At 34.7% G+C, this 22,109-nt stretch overlaps 1 protein-coding gene across 25 annotated transcripts in view; it reads left to right on the top strand.

The window, feature by feature from the left end:
• Slmap (sarcolemma associated protein) overlaps window positions 1-22,109 on the top strand; it is a 155,377-nt gene that overhangs the window by 39,522 nt on the left and 93,746 nt on the right. For 14 of the 25 annotated variants that reach the window (XM_078038347.1, XM_040289813.2, XM_005317240.5 and 11 more), the window contains exon 2: window positions 19,824-19,971. The exons of 1 other annotated variant lie outside the window; for it this stretch is intronic. In XM_078038347.1, coding sequence (XP_077894473.1) covers window positions 19,824-19,971 — 148 coding nt within the window. Of the gene's footprint in view, window positions 1-19,823; window positions 19,978-22,109 lie in introns of those variants that run through there. 10 more of the 25 variants (XM_013361532.4, XM_013361525.4, XM_013361519.4 and 7 more) reach the window with 2 other exon arrangements.

The following is a 22,109-nucleotide window of genomic DNA, read 5'->3' as shown; positions in this document are numbered from 1 at the left end:
CCTAGTTAAGAGCAGTGGAGTCAGCCATCTGTAGACTGAAACCATGAGCCCCAAATGAACTTTTTTCCTCTAAAATTGTTCTTGTTAAGTCTTTTGGTCACAGAGTGAAAAAACTGACTAAAACATTATTCTTTTTACAAAAAGGGATTGTTTTATATTTAGTTATATGTTAATTCCTATACGTATAACTCTATTTAATTATCACTAATGATTACACAATATTTCACCAGATGAAAATACAATTTGGATGGGCAATAGAGGTGTTTCCAGTTCTTAACTGCTATTAGCCTAGCTTCAGTGAAGATGCGTATAAGTTTGCTAAGATACATGCGAATTTCTGTAGGAATTTTAGATTCCTGGATGTGGAATATCTGAGTCCAAGGGAATAAGCATTTAAAATGTTCATAGATATTATTGAGCTGTTTTTAAAAAAATCAGTTTATACTCTTATGCCTAGTATATGAGAGTGTGATGTCTCCACATTCTGCCAGAACCAAGTAATACTAGTCTTAATCTTTGCCAGTCTTATATTGAAACCATTTTAATTGTCCATCCTCCTGAGTTTTAAGTGTCTTAAGTCTTTAAGTGTCTTTAAGTCTTGACTATCTGTCTGTATCTCTCTGTCTTTTTTTTTAGTTTCAGATGGACACAGTACCTTTATTTTTTTTTTTTTATTTAGTTTTATGTAGTGCTGGGGATTGAACCCAGGATCTCACATATGCTAGGCAAGTGCTCTACCACCGAGCTACAACCCCAGCCCAGTTTTAAGTCTCTTGACAGTTTTGGAGTCACCTATTTGTCCCCTCTCATACATGTCTTTTTTTTTTTCTTTGTGGAAATTGTAAATAGTATAGAGGAGTATAAAATAATAGTTTATAGGGTATCCCAAGAAGCATTTTGGATTTTTAACAGAGTGAGTTATGGCATTCTGTTAGCATCATTCTACGGCCCTGTCTTTCTGTTCCAGAAGTATAAGGAGGGCTCTGTTTTAGAAATGGACTTAATATGTTCGCTAAATACTACTTGCCTTAATTTAGTCATAGACTAATTCACACTGTTAATTGATCTGTAGATTGCTAGTCTAATCTAATATATATATTACATCTAAGCATATTTAACATATACACAGTAGATGAGTATAATTTCCTTTTGAAATAACTTTGTTTAGGAATGCTCTAATCCATACTATAGTGTTTCCTATGAAACAAAGGCTTTTCTTCTATACAGAGGTTGTAGTTATTTATGATAATGTTCATGTATAATGAGGCAATGGTAAACTATTTTTACTACCTGTATGTGTTAGATTTTAGCAGTTTCTGATCTATATGTCAATCAGGCATTTACTGTTTAATGAACTTGGCAAAGAACTTTTTTTCTAAGAACCTTAACCAATAGTCTTGAAGCAGTTGCCTGAATGAAGAAAATCACTGTGATTACATATTTATGTAAACTGTCAGTTTAATAATGGCTACTGGTTAACAGTTTCTATGTACAAATACTATGCTAAATCCTTTATATCATTTAACCTTTACTACAATCACTCAGAAGTAGGTACTGGTAGTATCTTCAATTTAAATGTAACTGAAAGGAATCTCAGGTTAAGTAACTTGCTCATAGTCAAGTTAGAAGGTACTAGAGCAGGAATTAGAACCTTTGTTGTGTTCTGTATTCCATATAGCTCACTGAATGTGATAGTTTGGCCTGCTCTGTGTTAAATCAAAACTTCATATTTACCATTCTAGAGTATAAATTAATTTATTGTTTCTGTATTTAAAGAAATTGTGACTTTAGCCTATTGAAACTTTCTGACAGGAAATGAAAGTTTATAGATGGGAAAAGATGGTGCTGTTCAAAGTGTGATTTGGAAATAGAGGTTTGAAAATTAGTCTCTAGTCGGAATTGAAGGGAAAGCGAGGAATGAGAGATAGGTAAGCAAGAAATGAAAGATGGGAGAACAGGTAGAGATACACAAGAGAGTTAATTTGTCAGAGCTGACAAAAAGCCTATCTCTCTATAGGAGAGAGAGAGAAAAAGGCTTGAGTTCTGAGACTTTTATGGTGGAGGCTCAGGAATCAGAGCCAGGTGGGTCCTAATTCGGACAGTTAAGGGTTGAGTTGGTGTAAGGGAGTGGGGAGCTGGCCTTTGGGTAGGAAAGGAACTTTTTCCTTAAAATGGCAGCTGTCACTTAAGATGGCCATCCAGATGCTAAGCAAGGACCTTATAGGAATAAAGCCTTGAATGTGATTTAGTTCAAGGAGTGTGTTTGTTTATGAGAAATGTCATCTGAAAGAGAAATTTTATTTCTTACAATATTTAAATTAAACTTCAGAAAGAAAAGGAGACTTTTAACAGGTAGAGAGTGTGGCCAAGTGGAAGCAAGGGTTCTTCCGGTCCAAGAACCACATAAGCAAACCCAGAGGTCCAGGGCTTGTTTAGGGAGCTGCTAGTAGTTAGGCAAGGGTGAAATGGATAATTTTAGTAAGAGTAGAAGATCATTGTTAGTGGGGTGATTAGGGTTATTTTGAAAGACTTTGAAAGTTATCACAGCTCTTGAATTTTATTTTGAAATCAGCAGAGGATCAGTAGCCCTTTTATGAAGTGAAACAATGTGTTCAGGTTTGTATTTTAGGAAATGAATTCAGTATCATTCAGTATCATTGTAGAGGATGAAGTGTGGGATCATCTTGACAATAGTTGGGGGCCTGAGTTAAAGGAGAGTAGTGGGAAAGGAAAGGTAAAATGAAATTGAGATTGTTCTGAACCAGAATTCACAGAAATTGGTGACATACTAGATGCTCTGTGGTGTTATTGATTTTCTTTTTTCTTTCTTTGGTGTGTGTGTGGGGGGTGGGGGTGGGGGTGGGGGTACCAGGAATTGAACCTGGGGTGCTCTACTATCAAGCTACATCTTCAACCCTCATTATTATTATTATTTTTTTATGTTGGACAGAGTCTTGCTAAGTTGCTGAAGCTGCCTTGAACTTGGGATCCTCTTTCCTCAGCCTCCCAAGTCACTGGGATTATGTGCCACCTAACCTAGTTGATATTTGTTATTACTGATAGCACAATAGCCCCTTGCCCCAGTTTTGCTTTCTATGGTTTTAGTTACTCAAGGTCAAGTATAGTCCAAAAATATTAAAAGGAAAATTCTAGAAATAAGCAATGTGTGAGTTTTAAATTGTGTGCCATTCTGAGTAACATGATGAAATCTTTCACAGCCCTGAGTAGTGTAATGAAATCTCTCCCTGCTCTGTCCCATCAGGGATGTCAATCATCCCTTTGTTTAACATATCCCACATTGTGTACACTACCACCCAGTGATAGTCACTTAGTGACCATCTGAGTTATCTGATTTAGTGTTGTGGTATGGTAGTACTTATGTTTAAGTGACTCTTGTTTTTTTTTTTTTTAATATTTTTTAGTTATCAATGGGCTTTTATTTTATTTACTTATTTATATATGATGCTGAGAATCAAATCCAGTGCTTCACACATGGTAGGCAAGCACTCTACCACTGAACTATAATCCCAGTCCCAAGTGACTCTTATTTTACTGAATAATTATTTCAGAGCATAAGAGTAATGATGTTGGCAATAATGATACGTCAAAGAGAAACCATAAAGTACTTTCTTCAAGTGAAAAGGCAAAAGCAAAGAAAATTATATGCTGAGGTTGCTAAGGATCTATGGTAAGAAGGAATCTTCTCTCTGTGAAATTGCGAAGGTGGAAGAAATTCATGCTAATTTTGCCATTGCACCTCAAACTGGAAAAGTTAAGGCGATAGTGCATGATAAGGGCTTAGTTAAAATGGAAAAGCATTAAATCTGTGGGTAGAAAATATGAACAGAAAACATGTTCCAGTACACAGTAACTTTCATATTACTGAGGTTCCAGGTATCTACCAGGAGTCCTAAAACATGTCCCCCATGAATAAGGGGTACTGTTGTATTTATTAATATTACTACTATGCTTTTGCTGTGATTGGTTTATGATAGTCACATATTTATTCTATTACCAATGGCTGCTGATTGAATTTCTGACCAGAAATACTGAGGAAATGGTGGGTAAATGACAAGATACATCTAGATTGGATATATTACACTCATGAAATATTTATTTTAAAAGCTTCTTTTTTTAATCATTTTTTAAAATATTTATTTTTTAGTTTTAGGTGGACACAATATCTTTATTTTATTTTTATGTGGTGCTGAGAATCGAATCCAGTGCTTCACGCATTGCTAGGCAAGCGCACTACCACTTGAGCCACATCCCCAGCCCCCCAAAAAACTTCTTTTCTTTAAAAAAATATTTTCAGCTGTAGATGAACACAATATCTTTATTTATTTTTTATGTGGTGCTAAGAATCAAACCCAGTGCCTCACACATGCTAGGCAAGCACTCTACCACTGAGCTTCAACCCACCCTTAAAATACTTCTTTTTAAGACCCATAATGCCTAAAGCAATTCTAAGACAAAAAAAGACAATGCTAGAGGCATCACAGTACTACTTCAAATTATACTAACGAGCAATAATAACAAAAACTGCATGGTACTGTCATAAAGACATGGCAAACCCACACATCTGCAATTATCTAATCCTTGACAAATGTGCCAAAAGCATACATTTTCTGTGTAGAAAAGAGAGCCTTTTTAATAAATGGTGCTGAGAAAACTCGTCATCCATATGTAGAAGAATAAAACTAGACCCTTATCTCTCACCCTGCACAAAAATCAACTCAAATTGGATCAGAGACCTTGGAGTTTGGGGCTGGGGTTGTGGCTCAGTAGCAGAGCACTTGCCTAGCATGTGTGAGACACTGGGTCCGATCCTCAGCACCATGAATGAATGAATGAATGAGTAAAAAAGGTACATTGGGGCTGGGGTTGTGGCTCAGTGGTAGAGCACTTGCCTAGCACATGCAACGCGCTGGGTTTGATCCTCAGCACCACATAAAAGTAAATAAATAATGTATATTAAAAAACATACATAAAGGTACATCAACAACTAAAAAACATTAAAAAAAAAAAAAGACCTTGGAGTTAGACCAGAAATGATGCAACTCCTAACTTTACACCAAAAAAATCAAATAACCCAGTTAATATATGGGCAAATGAATTAAACAGACATTTCTCAAAAGAAGAAATACAAATGGCCAATAAGTATATGAAAAAAAATGTCTTTTCAAGGAATTTGTGGTAGTTATGAGGTGTCTAATAGGCTGTTTGCTGTCCCTGTTTTTTTTTTTAAATAATTTTGGGGAATATCTTTTAATTCCTGTCTTTTCATTAGACATGGCATACTGCTAGCATCATGGTATTCTGAAGTTTAGTTAAGGTAATTTATATAAAGCATACTACATAGGCTCTGGCACAAACAAATACTAGTTCTCTTCTAACCTTCCATGGACATGGAAATTAGAAGACCCAATTTTTTATTAGAATTGTGTGTCAGATAAGTGGCACCAGATAGTATATGAATTTCTGAAATAAATTTTTAGTTTACCTTTATTAAAGTTCTAATTGCTGTCTTATTGTTTTCATCATTGTGATTATAGATAGGTAACTTGCCTTAATTTGTCAGCCTCAATTTACTGATCTGTAAAATCAATAAAATCATTCCTGTTTCATAGAGTGTTGAGAGAAATAAGTGTAGTATAGGTATAAAATCACCAAACATAGTGTTGAATGGTTGAGATCAAAAAGTTTGAAATGGGGGCTGAGGTTATGGCTCAGCAGTAGAGCGCTTGCCTTGCATGTGCAAGGCCCTGGGTTCGATCCTCAGCACCACATAAAAATAAATAAAAGTTATTGTGTACAACTACAAAAAAATAAATATTTTTTTAAAAATTTGAAATGTTTTGGAGGATCTTTGGCATGCTACTTAACCTCTTTGAGTCCTAATTTCTTTGTCTATAATATGGGGATAATATATCAACTAACTCAGAAGATTGTCATAAAGATTAAGTAAAAAAAAAAAAACACATGCAAAGTAGTTTATCCAAGGACAAGGTATACACTCAAAAACTGGTGGTGATTTTTATAAATTGTGAATTTCTTTTGTCACTATTGAAAAATTAACATTCTTTCTTTGGTTTGCTTTGGTTTAACCTTAGGTTAAAATTTTTGTATAGCTGAATTCTGTATGTTAGTGCTTTCACGGTCTTAAAATCAAACTTTGGCCCTAGGGGAAGATGATTAGGGCTTATATTTAATCCATAAATGGAGGAAAACTTGCATGTAATACTATTACTAAATTTTAGTTCAAATTTTTAAAATAATTAGTGATGGTTTACTAGAAGCATTACTTAACCTGAGAAGCATATTGGGATATTGGGAATAGATTGTGTTTGAACATCTGAATCATGTGGCAGCCAAAAATGAGGAGCCTCTGCACTATACTCAACCCTATAAGGAATTTTTTTTCCTTAGTCTAAAGAGTCAATTTTCATCTCCATCAAAATGATTGTTTCACACATTGTATTGTTATTATTTCCATTTTTTAACTTTTACTCAGTAACTTTGTTTCTTTTTCTTTTTCTTTTTTAATACTTTATTTATTTTTATGTGGTTCTGAGGATTGAACCCAGGGCCTCATACGAACTAGGTGAGCGTTCTACCCCTGAGCCACAACCCCAGCCCTCTTTTTCTTTTTCAAAGTATAATTATTATAATTTCTAAGAACTCTCCCATTGGTATGTAAATTGTCAAAGCCTTGAGGAGTTAAACACTGTGGAATTAACTATCAGTAAAAATGGAGACACATAAGGGGGATGGAGTTGTAGCTCAGTGGTAGAGCACTTGCCTAGCATGTGTGCAGCACTTGGTTCCATCCTCAGCACCACATATAAAAAAATGAATAAAATAAAGGTCCATCAATATCTAAAAAAATTTTTTTTGAAAATGGAGACACATAAATAAAGACCAAGGTATTTTAAACGGTAAAATTATGTTCACTTAAGTGGTTGTGCCTAAATAACTGAAAAGGTCATCATAATTATTTTCATTACCTTATAAAGCATTGTTAAAAGTTATGAATGTTCTTCGATGGGGAGATATACTATTTGTATTTTTAAACATTTTTACTGAATTTGTTGGCCAAATAAATTGTTTTATATGTAAGAAGTTTTTTTCCCCTAAATAATATCTGTTTTTCTGTGTCTTGCTGATTTTGCCAATTTTTTTAAAGGAAATTTTTTATTTTTAGTTCCTCTTTCCCACCTCTTTCTTGGTGACTTTATAGATCAATATCAACTTTCCTTATGTTGAGCCCATTGTGTACATTATTAAACAGTATGTAAAGCTTTAAACATAGTGATCTTGTTCTTTTTTTAAAAAAAATTTTAAATTTTTTCTCTTTGCTGAGGATTTTTATTTATTTTTATTTTTTCCCATGCTTTTATTATAATACAAAGTGATAGAAAATTTTTATAAAAGCAATAAGAAGTTATTGATCTTAGAAAATCATTGAACTATACATTGATTCCATAACTATATGTTTTTTACATGGAAATAATAAATGGATAGGATATATGTATCAGACTTTTTAGAGTCCTAGAACATTATTCATAATACTGTCACCGTCAGGTGATGAAAAATGTGAATATCTATAGAAGACAGTTTCTTCATGTAAAATAAGATTAACAAAAGATTTTATCTTGACATAAACTCTTTTTTAATTGTTGACATTTAAAATTTATTTTTTTATTATTAGTTGTTCAAAACATTACATAGCTCTTGACATATCATATTTCATACATTTGATTCAAGTGGGTTATGAACTCCCATTTTTACCCTGTATACAGATTGCAGAATCACATCGGTTACACATCCACGTTTTTACATAATGCCATACTAGTCTGCCTTTCCTATCCTCTATTATCCGCCCTCCCCTTCCCTCCCCTCCCATCTTCTCTCTCTACCCTATCTACTGTAATTCATTTCTCCCCCTTGTATTATTTTTCCCTTTCCCCTCACTTCCTCTTATATGTAATTTTGTATAACAGTGAAGGTCTCCTTCCATTTCCATGCAATTTCCCTTCTCTCTCCCTTTCCCTCCCACCTCTCATCCCTGTTTAATGCTAATCATCTTCTCATGCTCTTCCTCCCTGCTCTGTTCTTAGTTGCTCTCCTTATATCAAAGAAGACATTTGACATTTGTTTTTTAGGGATTGGCTAGCTTCACTTAGCATAATCTGCTCTAATGCCAATTTCCCTGCAAATGCCATGATTTTTATCATTTTTTTTAGTGCTGAGTAATACTCCATTGTGTATAAATGCCACATTTTTTTTTTATCCATTCATTTATTGAAGGGCATCTAGGTGGGTTCCACAGTCTAGCTATTGTGAATTGTGCTGCTATGAACATCAATGTAGCAGTTATCTCTATAGTACGCTCTTTTAAGGTCTTTAGGGAATAGTCCAAGAAGGGGAATAGCTGGGTCAAATGGTGGTTCCATTCCCAGCTTTCCAAGGAATCTCCATACTGCTTTCCAGATTGGCTGCACCAATTTGCAGTCCCACCAGCAATGTACAAATGTACCCTATTCCCCACATCCTTGCCAGCACTTGTTGTTGTTTGACTTCATAATGGCTGCCAATCTTACTGGAGTGAGATGGTATCTTAGGGTAATTTTGATTTGTATTTCTCTGACTGCTAGAGATGGTGAGCATTTTTTCATGTACTTTTTGTGATCTTGTTCTTTATTTCTCCTAAGTGTCATCTCAATGATTTCTTTTTGTGGCATGCAAGGCTGTTACTCTATGGGCAGAGTTTTTGTTGTTGTTGTTGTTGTTGTTTTGTTTTAACTCAGAATGGTGGTACAATTATTTTATTGCTGTTTTAGCTGATCTCCACATGGTTTAAGCTAACATTTTGTGAGGAGAATACTGACCTATAAATTATACTCAGAACATGTGTGTATTTAAAATACCACAGTATTTTATTTTGGCCCTAATATGCTAAAATATATGTAACTTGCATAAATGTGCAATTATTTTAGATACTAGAATTTACATATTTTGAAGTAATTAGAAACCTCTTGAAGTTGAACAGATTGAGTTTGGATAATAATTATACAAGTAGGAGTCCAAAAAGAAAGGTACCTTACTGTGATTATATACTATCATCAGGAAAAAAATAATCAGAATTTACTTGTTGATACATTAGTTTTGTGATGAGGGATATAGGTTACTCTGCTCAGAATTAGAATTTTGTGTGGGCTTTCAATAGCCTCACCTCTTGAAATTGTAATGTTTTGATGATGTGTCTGTTTTTTTTTTTTTTTAGCTGTAGATGAACACAATACCCTTATTTTATTTATTTATTTTTATGTAGCTGTGGATCAAACCAATGTATCACACATACTAGGCAAGCCCTCTACCACTGAACTACAACCCCAGCCACAGTGTGTTTGTTTTTATGTTGCTGATATTCAGAAATCCAATTTACTTCGTTTTGAATTCTCAGTGAAGAATTATCACAATTTGAAAGCATATTTGCTGGGCGTAGTGACACACACATATAATCCCAGCAACTTGAGAGGTCAAGGCAAGAAGATCATAAGTTCAAAGCCAACTCAGCAACTTAATGTGGCCCTAAGCAACTTAGCAAGACTCTTTCTCAAAAAATAAAAAGGGATGGGGATGTGACTCAGTGGTTAAGCACCCCAGGGGTACCGATAACAATAACAACAAAAACAAAAAATAAAGAAGCATGTTTAAGAAAGATATAATAATGCTACCTGTGTTGTATGTTTTGTAATGTTTCAGTTACATTTTTAAAACTTTCTCCTTCCTACCTTCTCTACCTTTGTCCTTCATAATCTTATCTCTGCTTGTATATAGAGAGATACAAATATTTTTTCTTTCTCCTTTTTGCCCTGTGAACTGGACCCACAAGATTTATTGTACGGTGTCTGGAATGTCACTTGGAAAATGGGGAAAACATTTTGGCAAATTCATATTTACAAGATGTTTGAGTGAGAAGTTGACAAGTTTCATTGTAGTATGCGTGCAATTTCATTTTGGTGAAAAACATTCCAGCAATTTTCTGTATATTTTCCCTTAGCCTTTGAATAAAACTTGATATCCCCCCTGCTGCCTTCAGTGGCAAAATTTAAAAGCTCTAGCTTCTGAAATGTACAGGAACTGGAAAGGCTATGTAAATAAATAAATTTATATTGAACATGCTTATAAAGACTAAATATGAGTACTCCATGAAACAACTAAATAATTCGTGGCAAAAATGAACAAGTCATAGGTCACCCTATTTCTAGTGACTCCCACTGCAGTTCATCCTACACACAGCTGCTAGATCACCAGAGCTGTTAGAATAATTTCCTCAAACAGTATTTTCACCAAATCCTTTATTAGTACCTTTTGTTTAAAGAATCTCATCTCCTTAGGTCAATGTTAAGGCCCTCTCTTCATAAAGTCATTCTCTCTCTCCTTTTTCCACTTGTTCCTTTGTTTTTTGTTAACTCTCTGGTGCTGGGCCCTAACTATATATAAATGTACTGTAATACCTGTTCCTTCTCCTCCTCGCCTTTTCATTTCAATTACCACCCTCACTCATAATCTTAGCAACTGATTATGTTCTAACTATATTTCTCATCAGCCTCTCAGGATTTTGACATTTAATTCATACTCTCTTAATTTATTCTAAACTTAGGGTTGCCTTGAATATGATTTTATGGATGTGTGGTTTTTTCAAGATGGGTGTCAAGTAAATGTTTACAGATTAAATGATTCACACTAATGATAGAGTTAGATTGAAATTAGCTCTACGTATTCTAATTGCTTCAAGAAAACTTCATAAGTGAAGTGGGGTTTCATCAGAGGTTTGGAATCAGAGACCAGAGAGTGTTTAGTCTAAGTAGGGAAGGAAGGCAGTGTGGAAAGTTCTGTAGGAATAATTGTGTCAAGTCTACAATAACTGTGAGACCATGGCAGTCGGAGCCTCAGTTCCTCAGTCTATGAAATAGAATGGTAGTATGTACTTTAATGTTGTTCTGAGGATCAGAAATAATGCATGTCAAATACCTGCATATAGCAGGCAGTCAGTAAATGGAAGCTATTATTGATTAGGAACTTGTTTGATTTGGCCCAAGTAAAGATTTGTAGATTAAAGGATGAGTAATGGGATTGACATCATGTAAAATGGTGGAGTAGGGGAGCTCCAGGAGTTAGTTCCTTCCCCCCCAAAACAACTGTTGAACTAGCATGCATAGACTGAAGCAACTATTTCAGAACTCTGGAGTCTAGTCAAGCATTTGCAACATCCAGGAGAATGCTTGATAAAGAAAGGCTGTTAAGTTTTAAAGAATTTCACTGTTCTGGTGTTTTGCATAGTGGCTACAATCTCCCATCCCTCATTTTTTCAGTAGCCACAGGGACAATGACCCATGTTTATGATGTGACTTGGTGGTCCCAGGGTGAGCAATAGGGACCTGGGGAAAACTGGGTTAAGAAACCCATTTTTTTATTCCCGAGGGGCCAGAACAGAAAATGGCCATCCTTTTACACCTGCCACCTACCCGCCTGGAGTGGGTTACCTGGCATCAAACAAGGGGATTCAAAGAAAAAGAATTCCCCCCACAACCCTGTACCTTTTCTTACTGGCTCCAGGCTTTTAAAGAAATCTGTTAGGTCATTAACTGTGAAGATAATGGAATAGACTTCAGTGACCACATACAACAAAGAATTTAGTCCTTGCCAAAGGGGAAAAAAAAAGAAGGACAATAGTTTGAAAAAGTTACTAAACAAATGAATGTCTGCCACTTTCAAGTAACAATAGCAGTCCCTGGAGAAAGAGGAGCCTGATTTTCAGAGTTACCACTTTATAGTAGTCAAAATGTACAGTTCTCAACAAGAAATTAAAAGGCATACAAAGGAACAGGAAAGAATGGCCTATTGACTGTGGGGGCAGGGGAAATGTGATAGAAACTACCCTTGGGGAAGCCCAGATATTGAACTTACCAGATAGACTCAGACTTTAACTCCCTGAAATATGCCCAAAGAGCTAAAGGAAACCATCGATGAAAAGTCAGGAGATTTCTAAACAAGCAGAGAATATAGATAGAAATCATAGAAAGTAAAATAGCTGAAATAATTTATGGGTGGTTCAACCACAGATTTGAGTGAGGGAAAGAAAGAACCAATAAACTTGAAGGTCGAGCAATTGAAATTGCTCTTTCTGATTAGCAGAGAGAAAATATATGAAAAAAATGAACAGAACCTGAGGCACCTAAATGAGCCAAACCAGGTATACCAATTTATGCATTCTGGTAATCTCAGAAGAAGAGATAAGAAAAGAAAAAATAACTGAATAAAGAATACTTGGAAAGTATTTTATGGTTTTAGCTTTTATATTTAGGTCTTTGATTCATTTTGAGTTAATTTTTTGTATGTGATGTGAGCTAGGGTCCAACTTATTTATAATTTCTTTTTCTGTAATATAGGGATAATTATTTTGCATGTGTCTATCCAGTTGTCCCAGTACCATTTTTGTCCTGTCCTCATTGATTGGCATGTATTTTTGTTGAAATTCACTTGACTGTAGATGTATGTATTTATTTCTTTTAGTTCTTTTCCATTGATCTATATGTCTATCCTTACACCAATACCACCCTGTTTTGTTAGTGTAGATCTGTAATAAATTTTGGATTCAGGAAATATGCATTCTCCAATTTTGTAACTTTTCAAGATTGTTTTGCATGTTAAAGGTCTTTTGCCAATTTTGTATCAATTTGAGGATTTACTTTTTTATTTTTGTAAAATGGCTATTAGAATTTTGATAGAAATCATGTTGAGAAACTGCTTTTGGATGTGCATACACCTCTAATCCTAGCTACTCAGGAGGCTGAGACTGGAAGATCACAAGTTTGAACCCTGTCTGGGCAAATAGTGAGACCCTATCTCAAGAAAACAAAGCAAAAAAGATTGTGTTGAATCTTTAGATTGTTTGGAGTAATACCAACACCTTAACAATATTAATTCTTCCAATCCATGAACATGAGACATCTTTATTTAGGTTGTCTTTAATTTCTTTATATAGTTTTCTGTGTTCTTAATATACAAATCTTTTATGTCCTTGGTTAAATTTATTTGTAGGTATTTTTTAAATGCTATTAAAAATGGAAGTGCTTTTTTAATTTCCTTTTTGGATTGTTCGTTACTGGGCATATAGAAACAGCTGCTGAGCTGTGGGTGTAACTCAATGATAGAGCACTTGCCTAGCAAACAAAATCCTCGGTAATTTAAAAACACAAGTGCTTTTTATGTGTTGATTGTGTAAGCTACAACTCTATTGAAATTATTAGCTCTAATATTGTTCTTGTGGTTTCTGTAGGATTTTCTTTCTTTTTTAAAAAATATTTGTTTTTTATTTGTACACAATACATTTATTTTGTTTATTTATTTTTATGTGGTGCTGAGGATCAAACTCAGGGCATCGAACATGCTAGGCAAGCGCTCTACCGCTGAGCCACACCCCAGCCCCTTCTGTGGGATTTTCTACATATGGGATAATATCATGTGAATAAAAACATAGTTACTTCTTCTTTTCCAATTTATATTTATTTTATTTCTTGCCTCTGGCTAGAACTTCCAGTACATTGTTAAATAACAGTGGTAAAATCGGACGTCCTCATCTTGATCTTAGGGGGAAAGCTTTCACTCTTTTAGTATTGTGTAATAGGTTAACTGTGGGTTTTTCATAAATGCTATTTTTCATGATGAACAGGTTCCCGTCTAATCCTAACTTTCTGAGTGTTTTATCATAAAAGAATATTACATTCTGTCAAATGCCTTATCTGCATAAATTGAGATGATCGTGTGGGTTTTCTCTTTCTACTAATGTGGTGTATTACATTGATAGACTTTATTAAGTTGAAGCACCTTGGATAAATCCCACTTTTCTAGGAGTGCCAGTCCCTTTTCCAGCTTCGGTGAGTTCTAAAGTTGGCAAAATAAGGACTAGAGATGTAGCTCAGTGGTAGAACATCTGCCTACTATGCATCCAAGGACCTGGGTTTGACCCAGCTCTGGGAAAATAAAAGGGTTATTGAGTTAGGCCAAACAAAGATAAGAAACTTTTTCAGCCCTTCAGGTCACCTCCAGAAAGGTTAAAACAGACATTATAATTTGTGATTAAGGTCTACTCTGCTCCCTCTGGAATACCAGGTACCAGGATCTCACACTAGCAATGCTGGTGGCTGACTTTAGGACTTCCTTTGTGCTGGAGAGAGGGATGGGACAAGGGTAAGTTAGGCCCAAAGCCTTCCTACGTTTTTAAGTTGTCATTTTCTTGATTCGTATTTGCTTGTTTGCTGTAAACCAGAGTTGGTTCTGATGGTTTTCTTGATTTTTCAGTGTTTCTCTGTAGTCACAGAAGCTTGAAGTTGCCTACGCTATTTTGCTGGTGATACTTTCTTTCATTTCTTTTTGATTTTAAAAAATTTCCTCCCCCCCCCCTCTTATTTTTCTTCAGACAATGTTATATTTAGCCACACTTATGTTCCTCCTACTTTGTGTTCATTTATGAAATGTTCTTTCCTTCTTATTTCTATTTCTTTTTTTGAGGTTTCTCTTTAAGAGTTTTATAGTTGATTGATATTGTTCTTTTGTTTCTTAAATTATTTCCTAATAGCTTTTAGCTTGTTTTGAAATGGACTACAATTTTGATCTGTTCCCAAGGTATGTCTTTCAATTTCTGTAAGATGTTATTCTGCTCCTTTTTCTCTTTTTTCTTAAAATAACTATATGAGATATGACATTGATAACTTTTTATTGCTCACTTTTATGTGAAATTGTTTTTTCTGTACTTTAAAAGGAGGTCATGGTTCACAATAACTTTTCTAATTAACAGAGCTCCCTCTTCTGTTGTTTTTGTAAAATGTTCAAAAATATTTGTGGCTTCCTTTTCCTTCTTCACTTTTATCTGGACCTTTTCTTTCTTTTCTTTTGTTCCTGTCCTGCTCAATTTTGGTTCCACTCCTGGAAGCTTTTCCTCATTGTAAAGCCCTATCTTGGGAACCAGCTTTGAGTTCCTTCAGGTTGGTTTTAAGAGTTTACATAGGGACTGGGCATGTAGCTGAGTGGTAGAACCTGGCTCACCATGTGTAAGGCCTTGGGTTCAGTCCCAGGCATCCAAGGGAGTTATCTGACTCAAACTATTCCAGCCTTTTATGGGGCTTGCACTAATTTGTTGTTGGATTGAGCTAGACGTTTTGGCTTACAGCTTCTCCTCTCAAACCGGCCCCCATACCATCGAGTGAATACCTAGTGCCTATTTTGATGCTCTTCTCAATTTTCTCATATGCCCACCTTGCCTCTATGGCGTCCTCCTGCACAGATACTGAAACTGTGTGGCTCTGTGCTTCTTGGTAGTTTTCCCCGTTCACTTGAATTTTGGAGTTTGTGTGGATACTGCTTCACCTACTCTTTTTGTAAATGGGATATTGGTTTGATCTTAGATTGTTTGATGTTAGATGGTGATTAAGGTAAATTAAAAATCTGTTGTAATCTGCCTTCTACACAGAATCCATTTTGTGTTCATATTTTGTACTTCGCCATGTGGACTTAGAGTTCATGGTGACCTATGGCATTTCTGCTGTTTGTGCTTTGTTGTGAAGCATTAGCTTACCTGTTAGTGTTTGGATATTGCCAAATTTATCAACATAGAAAAGGGTTAGAAAGAAGCAGTATATTGTTATAACAGAAACAAAAAGTATTTATAAATTGTAGCAAAGTTAAAAGTAATACAAAATGCAAGTGTGTTTGATAGCTACAGCAAAAACTTTCTGAAAGCCAGAAAGCAAATTATGCAATCTGGAACTGGGGTTGTTGCTGAGCGGTACAGCACTCACCTAGCATGTATGATGCACTGGGTTCGATCCTCAGCACCAAATAAAAATAAATAGATAAAATAAAGGTATTGTGTCCAACTAGAACTAAAAAAAAAAAAAAAAATGCAATCTGAGTAATGCCATGTCTGTCATTGAAAGTAATCAGCAAATGACTGAGGAAAAATGACTATGTGACAGAGGAAATTCAGAGGATTTTTGGGAAGTTAAAGTTCCCTCAGGGGAAAGCAAGGAGTTAATTGACGAATTAAATACTGAAAACAATGGAAAGCACTGTTGTTGAACTTTGGCTGCAAGCCACAAAGGATTTTATAAAAAGTTTAGGGTTCCTTACACACCTGCTCAACATCAAAGTGAATGGTGGCTATTGCAAACACTTAGAACTATTAGGGCATTCCTAGGCTGCTGGGAAAGAAAGATAGTTAAGACTTCAACAGATTTAATTTTTTTTTCTTTAGTATGGTCAAAACTGATTTCTTTTAAGGGGAGGAAGGAGCCTGATAGAGGTTTCTTGGCAAAGAGAACGCTTCTGATTTGAAAGTGACAAAGGACCAAATAACATACCTATTTCCTGGAAATGTATCCAGGATTATTAAATAAGTCCTTTTCCAATCCCTTGTAAACAAGTTGATATCTTTAATAATAAATACAATAACTTCTATACAATATAATTTAATATTAACAGATTATTTTATAGACAGTACAAAATCATTATTTTTAATATCAGTCAGAACAACCAAGGGCATATATTTCTACAGGGAACTAAACTTAATGCATGTAGCGATACACAAATGCAGAGAGTCAAGTACATAAGTGGATTGATGTGATTGAGAGGGATAAGAGAGAAAAAGAAATGGAGTGAATGAGTTCAGAGAAGGAATCAGAAGCCAGATCATGTAGGACCCTAAAGGCTACATAGTCCAGACTTATGGAAGCCATCAGGTTGAGGAGACAGGAAGATTGAGCAAATAATGGAAATGATATGTTCAAGCTTAAATAAGAGGCTCATATACTGCGATGTGCTTTGAACAGTAATATAGATGTAAAAATGAAGAGAACCTGAGTTAGAATTGATTTATATTTTTTTAAATTTGAAAAGGTGTTGCTATTTTGGAGTTACATAGGAACGACAAATGTGCGTGTATTTATTTGTTTTTCAATGGGTTTTTCAAAGCAGTACTGAACCATAGTTCATGTACTTTATTTCTATTCTGTTCCCTTTCATTTTTAAAAAAATATTTATTTATTTTTAGTTGGACACAACACATTTATTTATTTATTTATATGTGGTGCTGAGGATCAAATCCAGGGCCTCGCACGTGCTAGGTGAACACTCTACCACCGAGCCACAATCCCAGCCCACCCCTTTCATTTTTTTTTTTAGCTAGTTGCAATGCACTAAATTGACTTAACCTACTAATGGATTACTACTTGAAGTTTGAAACCACTATAAATCTGGTATAATCCCCTTATTTGAATTGTCCAGGCACACATTACTGAAAACAACTAAACCAGAATCTAGTTATTGCCACATTTACTAAGAATATATTTATTAAAAAACAAAAACAAGAAATAACTCCCGTATACAGTAAATGCCAGTGTGGGGGAAAAAATAAATAAATAAATAAATAAGTGAGGATAATTGTTCCTACCTGAAAGTATTGCCTGTGCTTATCTCCCTGGTGTTAAATGTTAAGGCCTGTAAATTTCAAATGGCTCTGTAAAATATGAACACAATTTTCTTTATTAATAGTCTGTAATTAAACCTATAAAGTCTAGCCAAAGTAACAGTTGGTCTAGTTGAATTATAAACAGAATGAGTCATTTATAGACAGCCTGATAGCCTTTAAATTGTCACACAAGAATTAATAAAATGAAATGTCATTTTCACATTTGCTGTCAAATTGCTTAGTCTTTGTTGTGTTTCATTTTGGAAGAGTACTGTGGTAAGAGTGAAGGATAAATGAAATAATGAAGTTCAGCATGAAGTAATGGGGGAAACTGGCCCTTTTATTTCTATTATTGAATCCTTATTCAAGTGTTCCCTAGCTTTGTAACCTTTGGAAAGATATTTAGCATGCCTATAACTTTCACTTTTCTTATTTATAAATGAAAGTGCACATACCTATACATTTATATAGAGAGAAATATGTATACATGTATGTATACATGTATGTACATGCACATACATATATTTAAGGCTAAATAAGGGCTTAATGGCATGAAGTATATTTTAATATATATTAGGTGTCTTCTTTCCATCCTTTCTTGGGAAGGAACTTCAGTGAAAATAATGTTGTTAGAATAAGTAGGACTGTAGAATGTCAAAAAATACAAAAAGAAAGGTGGTACATCTATTCTTTATTGGTTGTTCTCATCCTAATAAGTTGTGTGTTCCTAGTTGTTGTTAATTACTTTTAGGTTTGCTAGGTGATAGACTTCCTGTGCTGCCTCCTATTCCTCCCATCTTTACTGGGGATTAAACCCAGGGCACTTTACCCCTGAACTATATCCTCAGCTCTTTTTATTTATTTTTTTATTTTGAAACATAGTCTCACTAAGTTGCTCAGGCTGGCCTTAAACTTGAGATCCTCCTGCCTCAGCCTCTTAAGTAATTGGAATCACAGGTTTTCACCACTGTACATGGCTTACTCCTTCTCTTTTTAAAAAGGGAAGATTATCCAAGCAACGAAAGGCAAGTTTGGAAGGCCAGAAAATAGTACTTTCATAGATGACTCCAATATTTCAGTATCTCAAATCTGCTTGATCACAAAGAATTTTTGAGGATGCATCAGTCTTGATAGCAAGTTATGTTAGATAATTGATAGCTATTAATTATAGGTGTAAGTTATGTTAGATAATTGATAGCTATTAATTATAGGTGTTACCAAAAACCAGTTGCCCTTGCTTGTGCAATAAATACTGCTTCCTCTGGTTGGATCCAGTTACTTAGGAAAAAGATTGTAAAGTCAGGGTGCAGTGGAAAGAAAAAATTTTGTTTAGATGACCTTTTTAATTAATTTATTTATATATGATGCTGAGAATTGGACCCTGTACCTCACACATGCGAGGCAAGCACTGTACCACTGATCTAGAACCCCAGCCCAACAAATTTATTAAGATACAATTCAGCTGCTATAAAATTCACCTTTAAAAGTGTACAGTTCATGGGGCTGGGATTGGAGCTCAGCAGTAGAGCACTTGTCTAGCACATGCGAGGCCCTGGGTTCAATCCTCAGCATCACATAAAAATAAATAAATAAAAATAAAGGTATTGTTTTTTTAAAAAAGTGTACAGTTCATTGGGTTTTCATTTTGTAGCCTTCACTGCTACTTTTAGATAATTTTCTTCACTCTGCCCAAATGCTTTTACCCCTAAGTACCCAGTCTCCCTGACAACCATTGTTTTTTGTAACCACTAGTGTACTTTTTGTCTTTATGAATATGCATATTCTGAATGTTCCATATATTAGGACTAATATATATGGTCATCTGTGATTAGCTTCTTTTATTTCCCTAATGTTTTCAAGGTTCATCCATGTCACAGTATGTATCAGTACTTTATTCCTTTGAAATGACAAATAATAATCCATTGTGTGGATTTACATTTAACCATTCTTCAGTTGATGAGCATTGGCTTTTTCCTACTTTTTGCCTCTTATGAATAATGCTCCTATGAATATTTGTGTACAAATTTTTGTGAAGATGTTCTCAATTCTGTTGAATAAATGCCTAGGAGTTTAGTAGTTGGATCATATGCTTTATTTGTGGTTGCACCATTTTGTGTAGTTGGATTTTATTTGAACTATTTTTAGGGTTTTAATTTCATATGTTGAACATTAGCTGAAATAAGTTTGAATTGATGAGGGGAATCCATCTGAAAAGTTTGCAAAGTTGGAAGTGCTTATTTTTTAAAGTAGATTTGGAATTATTAATCTTTGGCTTTTTTTTCCCCCCCAGTTTTACCTCCAAGACACTAAAAGTAGTAATGGTACCTTTATAAATAGCCAGAGATTGAGTCGAGGCTCTGAAGAAAGTCCACCATGTGAAATTCTCTCTGGTGACATTATCCAGTTTGGGGTAGATGTGACGGAGAACACACGGAAAGGTACGGGTATGGATCGATTTTTCCTATTATTTGTTTCTTTAAGATTGTTTCTTTGTTTTGTCAGTGTTACAAAATGTTACATTCTTTTACATGCTTACAAAAGCTATTTAAATACAGCATTATATCTATACAGCGAGAAGGCAAATATCCTACTTCCCCTGTTGCTTTTCTAAATTTTAAATTCTAAAATATCAATTTATAATTTATATTTGTAATCACATTATGAAAACATAGTGTTGTATCAGTTAGGAAACAGTTATTACAGTGACAGTATACCCAACTAAGATAAACTATAAACCATGGGGTATTTATTATTCATTTACTGAGACTTAATGAAAAATCTGGAGGCAGATAGGTCTTATCATTTGTTCAGTTGACTCAGTGATATCAGGGTTTCAGGATCTTATGTCCTCCTGTACTGCTTCTGTGACTCTGTTTTGAAAGAACAATCTTTCACAGAATGCTTCCAACATATTTTTTCTTATGTCCCACTGACCACACAGGTCACATATATAGATACCTATAGCTACAAAGAAGCCTGGGAAGTTTTTTTACCCAGCAAAGGAGAGCAAGGAAATCTCATGACTGACATAGATCAGTTTTGATTTATCTTCTTAGGTTGTGTGTGCATTGTTGTCCCACCCCTACCTCACCCCAAATCAGAGTTTTGTTAGCAAAAAGGAAGAGGTAAAGGCTATTGAAGGCATGCAGTTAATAGTACCTATCACAACTATAAAGAAAAATTTCATGTCTTAGAGTTTTTGAAACTAGAAGTTCTCTAGCTAAATAAATGTAGATTGGTTTTTATTTTCACAATTCTAAAGCTTCTTGGCTCTATTTAGGTCACTATTTTGTGACCATGTCGTTGTATGGCTCAATCATAAAACGAAATGGTTAGAAACCAAAAGTGTGCAGTTCCACTGTATTATTTTAATAGGAACAATAGAACAATTTGGCAAGTTTCTCCTTTCTGAATAAACTCTGATCTGGTGATATACTAAGTCATTAGACTGGTATTTTGCACAGTAGAGGTGAGCCTGATGGTGCTAATAGTGGTGAAGATGCAGATGTTAGTGTGTGTACATTCACATCCATATTTGTGTATATACATTCACTGGTATTGCAACAGTAGTTAGGTTTTTACTGGGTTTTGTTGGTCTCCTTGGGAAGTTAGTTTTTGATATTTGAGTTTGTACAGTCTTAGAAATTTTTATTTGCAGTTGTAAAACACAAAAGAAAGAGTTAATTTTGGTGCAAAATAACTAATTACTCCTACTAAAAGAACTTATGTATGACCACACCAGGAACAGCTGCATTGGATAGTCCTGTATTTGGTGTTATTATAATGTACCTCTCGTACCAAGTCATTCAACAAAGAGTAAAGCAGCCCAGCTGTGAGTAATCCACAGAGAGGTGAAGAAATTGATTAAACTGTCTTTTTCTTCAAGGAATGTCTGTTACCTTGGCTTATATTTCCCTAAGCGACTTATTAAGTGTTAATTGATGAAAAAAATGAAGTAATCAAATACGTTTAGGCAGTTTAGTTTATCTAAAGTAAGCAGAGTCTTTAATATGCTAACATATGTGCAGATTTCTAGAGTGATGGCCATTATAGAATGTAGCTCTTCTTTCCCACTTAGGACTGAAGAACATCTGTTTAGAAAATACTGTAGAAAAGCCAAGGATGACCCTGAAATTTAGGGATACTATTAGTGTAATGTCATTTCATCAGTATTATATTCTTGCAGGCTTCTTGGAAACTTCATTTATTTCCTTGCTTAATTACTTATTTATTTATTGTGGTTCTGGGGAAAATTGAACCCACAGCCTCTCATATGCTAGCAAAAGGTCTACCACTGAGCTAATCCTAGCCTAGCCTCTGTGTTAGCTTTAAGAATTAAGTAAAGAAAAATTTATTCATTTAAAATGTTGAGAGTTTTTTTGTACTGACTGGTTTAAAACAGTCAACATGTTATTCAGAGGATACAAGTATGTCACAAGTTGAGATTACCTGTTTATGCTTATGCTGGAAAAAAAGTGTGGATTTTTCCTATACTATATAGTACTATGATTAGCTTTATACTATTTGCAGATTTTCTCTTGAAACTATATAGTATTATGGGATAGTCCCAAAATCA

This window comes from Ictidomys tridecemlineatus, chromosome 2 (genome assembly GCF_052094955.1).
Source record: "Ictidomys tridecemlineatus isolate mIctTri1 chromosome 2, mIctTri1.hap1, whole genome shotgun sequence".
In the NCBI taxonomy this organism is placed as follows: Eukaryota; Metazoa; Chordata; class Mammalia; order Rodentia; family Sciuridae; genus Ictidomys; species Ictidomys tridecemlineatus.
Note: the sequence above shows the minus strand (reverse complement) of the source record. Positions and strands in the feature narration are given on the sequence as shown.